Source organism: Belonocnema kinseyi, chromosome 2 (assembly GCF_010883055.1).
Source record: "Belonocnema kinseyi isolate 2016_QV_RU_SX_M_011 chromosome 2, B_treatae_v1, whole genome shotgun sequence".
Taxonomy (NCBI): Eukaryota; Metazoa; Arthropoda; class Insecta; order Hymenoptera; family Cynipidae; genus Belonocnema; species Belonocnema kinseyi.
In genome coordinates this window covers 49,438,312-49,443,513 of record NC_046658.1, presented here as the reverse complement: position 1 = coordinate 49,443,513, position 5,202 = coordinate 49,438,312, and the positions used below count along the sequence as shown (strand labels likewise).

The 5,202-nt window shown below is 33.1% G+C and overlaps 1 protein-coding gene across 1 annotated transcript; it reads right to left on the bottom strand.

The window, feature by feature from the left end:
• Positions 1-1,904: 1,904 nt before the first annotated feature.
• LOC117167557 lies at positions 1,905-4,462 on the bottom strand. Its single transcript, XM_033352580.1, has 4 exons — positions 4,332-4,462; positions 3,466-4,165; positions 2,790-3,147; positions 1,905-2,703 (listed from the first exon to the last, which is right to left on the bottom strand). Exons 1-4 carry the CDS (start codon positions 4,341-4,343, stop codon positions 2,613-2,615), a joined length of 1,161 nt encoding a protein of 386 aa, XP_033208471.1. The 5' UTR covers positions 4,344-4,462; the 3' UTR covers positions 1,905-2,612.
• Positions 4,463-5,202: the final 740 nt, after the last annotated feature.

The window sequence follows — 5,202 nt, the reverse complement described above, 5'->3', positions numbered from 1 at the left end:
GACTCTGCTAAATTAATTTTGGTAAGTTTGATTTGAAAGTTGCTTTTTGATTCGTGCTATATGGCGTTGCATTGGCGAAAAATAACATTGTTGTCTTTTCAAGGAATGCGTATTCAAACACAAAATAAAAATATGTGTTCACTGTTTTCAGGAGAGCTATTCAATTGTCATCAATTTAATTTTTGAAACCTTTCCCATCCATCTGGAATGTGGGTTAAAGTGGAGCAGAAAGTAGCCATCTGGCGCAGATCGGAAAAAAATTTCAAAGAAAACTTACTTATTTTTTATGGAGAACCTGAATCTGTAATAAAAAATATGGGTTCCTATTTCAAATTTAAAAGTTACTTCGTCTCTCGCCTCAAAGGGGTGAGGTCTGGGGTCAGTTTTCCAACGTCTCTGTAAGTAATTTTCACATAATGTTGCAAGTCAAAGCACATTGAATATATTATTATCGAAAATAAGTCCGGACATCTCAAGACTTTTTTTCTTTACTCAATTTTTGTGTAGGTTTCACATGAATTGTTATAGCAAATTGTCAAGCCGATAACTTGGCATTCATTGTTATGTTTGTTGCTTTCCAGAAATTTAAATGACAGCTTCTGAATTTACTTTGTTTTAAAAGTAAATTCCATGTTTCGAAGTTTGAATCAAACAGTCTATCGAATCATGGTGAACTCATGAGAATTGTACATTCCTTAAGCGCTGCTTGTACTCAATGGATCACTTCAAATAGCTCTGAAGTAAATGACGAACAAAAATGCATTAAGGACATCTGTCGTGAAATCACGATATTGCATGATGCTAAGAATTCTACTACAACTTTTTCAAATGCAAACACTCAAGCAATACAATTTTTTTTACTTTTAGAAAGCATTTCGTGCTTTTGTAGTACTGTGAGTAGTTTTTCTTATAAACCATAATGATTACAACTTGCAACGTAATATAGATATCAAGAAAATATCGCCTGCAGGTACATATTAAAGTCAATAATTAATCCCTCTAACTAATCATATATTCAATACAATGGAAAAAATGATATACATAAAAAAGTTAAGATTTTTAATTTCCGTGAATTATTTAATTCCCGATATTACCTTTTACCTTATGATACGTATATTGCCATGATCATAGATGAGAAAAATAAATGGAGAAAGTCGAAGGCTAGGCCCATCTGATTTTATTTTCAAGCAGAGCACGTAGGCTTGGTAAGTATTTAAGAAATAAAACAAAATGATAGAAAGAACATTCTCACTCTCTCATCTCATCTCGTCTTGTTAACGATTACATTTATTACACTGCTCTTCTTCTAAAATAGATTTTGCTTAGATGTCTTATTCTAAGGAAATAATTTCTTTTTTTTATTGTATTACATAACACGTTTTAAGGTGTCGGGGATAAACTGAAGTAGAGGATGACGCCCGTTGAATTATGGTACACATTTAATTTATTTGATACTAGTGTATTTATATAACTTATAAACACTAAACTCTTTAGCATTTTTTGGAATTTTTACTAGTTTCAAACGTCATTGGAAAGTCGCACTTACTTGGTGAAACGGAAAGTGAATAAAAAAAGATCAAAAGGCAATATAAGTGTAAAGTTTAATTAATTTCATAAATATATTTTAGGATTAAATTTAACTTTCTACTGTATGGGTAATGTACATTTTTCAAAATAGCGTTTAGAAAATGTGAAATGAGTTTCTTCTAATAAATTTAATTGCAAATTATTAGTTTTTTATTAAGTATAAAAATCCATAAAAAACAGTATTCTGATACTAAGAAATATTCTTGACCTCATACTAAGGAACTTACAGAGGAAATAAACAAAAAGATATGCGGGGTGAATATAAAAGGTAGATGCTTTCGGAAGACTTCAGATTTTGAAATCTATTCTCATATACATTTTATAAGTGAGAGCAAAAATGTATTCAATTTATATTTCTTAAGCGTAACACCCTTTCAAAAATTCGAGGATGTTCCTAATACAATTTGTTTCAGCCTCATGTAGCCATGCATCGGGTATAAAATGTAGAAGCATAGTAATGAATCTGCCTATACTACATTACTTTGAGATTTTGTAAATATTACAACAAGTGAAATCATTCAAATAACTTAAGTAATTATGTAAAAATACCACTTAAATTCTGTCTCCTTAGTCAATTTTATAATACTAGTAATATCGTTAAACATTTAAAAATAATTAAATACTCAATTAGAAAATCATGGTATTCTAGGGGCGAATCTCAAATAACAAAGATAATTTTTTAAATATTCTTATATCGTTTCCTCATGTATTTTACTACTTTAATTCCTTATATTTAAACAAAATCCACGTCTACCACTCTAAATCACAATTTTGCCATCTGAATCTAATCCAACATTTCCTGATTACCTCATTAATCAGTCTATTTGTAAGCTAAACACAAAATAACAAAAAATTCTCTTTATTTCCATTAACTTATATACATCATTTTTCTTTCTGCGTATTACCAAAGCTAATAGAAAAAAGTATTGTTTAAATTTGCCTAATCAGATCTTGGAATTGGTGTTCGTAAGTAATTTAAAAAGTTGTAACTGGGCGTTTGAGAAGTTGTTATTCGATTTTGGCCCTCAGAGATGCTTTTTCGTTTCTGATCTTGATACTCTGATGTTTGAAAATTCTGATTCACCTGAGATGGCTCTGCCTCTGAATGTGGGTGATCTGATGATTGAAGAGGGGCTTGATTTTTATTAGGTTTCATTAAAGAGGTTAAGTCTGAAGGATTCTGATATTAGGGATCTGTCTACCTTGAATTTTTCCCGATTATTGCTTGTGTCTGATGAGCCTGTCCAGGACTAACTTGGATGATAGATTTAGTTATGACTGTAGGATTCACAACATAAGACGACGCAGTTTTTGCTATTACGTTGGGAACTGAAATATAGGATTGTCCATCCTTGGTTACCGTGCCATGATTAGGTGAATTCTGAATGTTTGAACTAGTTTGATAAATTGGATATTGAATTTGGCTTCTTTGACTTGATTGATTCACTTGTTGAGCAACATTCTGAGGAAGTAACTTAATCAAAGTTTGTATCATGAATTGTTCCAACTGATAAGGTTTAATATAAGCAGTTGAAGGGTAGCCCAAACTTGCAGATTGTCCTGGAATACCAATTAATATAAAAGGTCATTTCAATTTTGGTGCTTTATAAGTAGGGTAGGGTGAGGTTAAAACTGCCAGGGGGGAAGTACCACACACGATAACATAACAAGAAATAACTTGTAGGGCGGGTTTAAAAGTGGCCGAAGTTTATTTTTCATATTACTGCGCCTAAATTAAATTAGTTATTTCCTTGTTTTCTGCATAAAAACATATATAAGACATTAGAGTCCCGCATTTTATAAAATGTGGCACTTGTTCTCCGCGTCACTTTGAACCCCACTCTACCCTACTATATTATTTATCGATATTTGACTGACCGTCCAAATCTTTGATGTTGCGAGTCAAGTAGTTAGCCCCATCTTTGAACTGGCTGCCCTTCAACTCTTCACTATCAGATTCCTTGTATTTTAACTTGTCAGCATTTTGGCGCTTCCTCTCATCAGCGCCTGCTGGTCGAACTGATGGTGGATATTGGTTGTAGAAATTAGGTACAGATACTGGTGGCTGATATAAATTGGGATTAACGTTAGGAAAAAGTGATTGTTGTGGAGATTGTGTCAACGGTGAGTTCTGATAACTAGAGAAGGAATTTTGAGTCTTGTAGGGGTTTAAATAGAAAGGGTTCGCATTGAAAGGAAAAGTGCCAATAGGATTTGGCCTAAAAGTAAATTGACTAAAAGAAGAGGCACCGAAAGGTGTGGAACCAAATGAAGTCGGGACGTAGGGGGCAGAGAAAGGTAAATTTTGGGACGGTAATGGGGTTTTAGAGAAAAAGTTGGGATTATATTGTTTCCTTGAAAAATTTTGACCAAAACTGGACGCATTAGAATCTCTAGAGACATCCTTTTGAAGAAATGAGTTTTGTGCTCTTAGTGTAGACACATTCCTTTCAGAGCCTCTTTTCATGAAGTTTGGACTGTACGGGTAGACTGGATAAATCGGCAGAAAATGTTCGGTATTAGGGTCCTGGCTCTTACAATCTTGGGAAAATATTACCGATGACAAGAGCAGGAACATCTGGAATGTATCTTCTTACAATTTTCAAATTTAGATATCATACAGATATACAATACAGTAGTTATATCTACGTAGTAAGCGGTGAATAAATGTTTAATGCTTCAGTTTAATAAAACTATATACTTTTTATTTTAATAAGAGAACTTGAATGATTATTAATACTCACCAATAGTTCCATACCAAGAAACACTCAGCACCACAAAAGATGACTCTAAGCAACAATTATTCCTACAATTACATTTATCACTTTTCTCACGTAATTCTTCAATTTTGTTTTGTTTTGTGTACGTTCAAGCAGAGAGTTTGATTGTTAATGATAGATAGGTCGACATTGAATGTCTATTTTATACCCGGCTATTTGAACAATCTCAGAACTAGTTTAACTTTCTGGTCTTATACGTTGGAAGACATCTAGACGGGAACACGCGTCTCTCGTTTAAACAGATCGTAAAAATACAATTTCCGCGACGAGTGTATCTAATTCTGAACTTGTTAGGGTAAATTGTGGTAATCACGTGATCACTCTCATCAGCTGTCATTCCAAGGTGAAGGCTAGGCCTGTAATGAAGTCAGTTATAATTGCGAACAAAAAATAACGATCCTGAGAATATATTTTTTATTTTAAATAAAAAGGCATTAATTACCTATGATTAATTATGTATCATTAATACTTTCACCCACATTCAAAAGAACAATTTTATTCTTTTAAACACTAGTGGGCATATGTAAGAGATATTCTTCAATGTTGTTTGCGCATGTTGAAAGAATGAAAGATAAATGACTGACGAAACAAGTGCACTGAGCTAAAGTACTCGTAAATGGCAGCGTGCCCAGAGGGAGACCGCGGAAAGAATGGTAAGAATGTGTGAATGAGACCCTAATTTGAAAAGACATAAAAAGCCATGGAAATGCAATAGTTTGCATAAACATAGTGTATAAAAAATGCACGATGAAGAATGCCAGTGTAAGGAATAATGCTTGAAACAAAAACACCTTGGATACTAAAGGGCGCGAGTGGGGAGGAACATGATGATATT

Bases quoted from the DNA above. Each gene is read 5' to 3' on its own strand.
- LOC117167557 (XM_033352580.1), bottom strand. The intron at 3,148-3,465 runs GTCAGTCAAATA...TTGGTATTCCAG, and splicing joins CAACATCAAAGATTTGGACG to GACAATCTGCAAGTTTGGGC. The intron at 2,704-2,789 runs GTAGACAGATCC...TTCAATCATCAG, and splicing joins ATAATCGGGAAAAATTCAAG to ATCACCCACATTCAGAGGCA.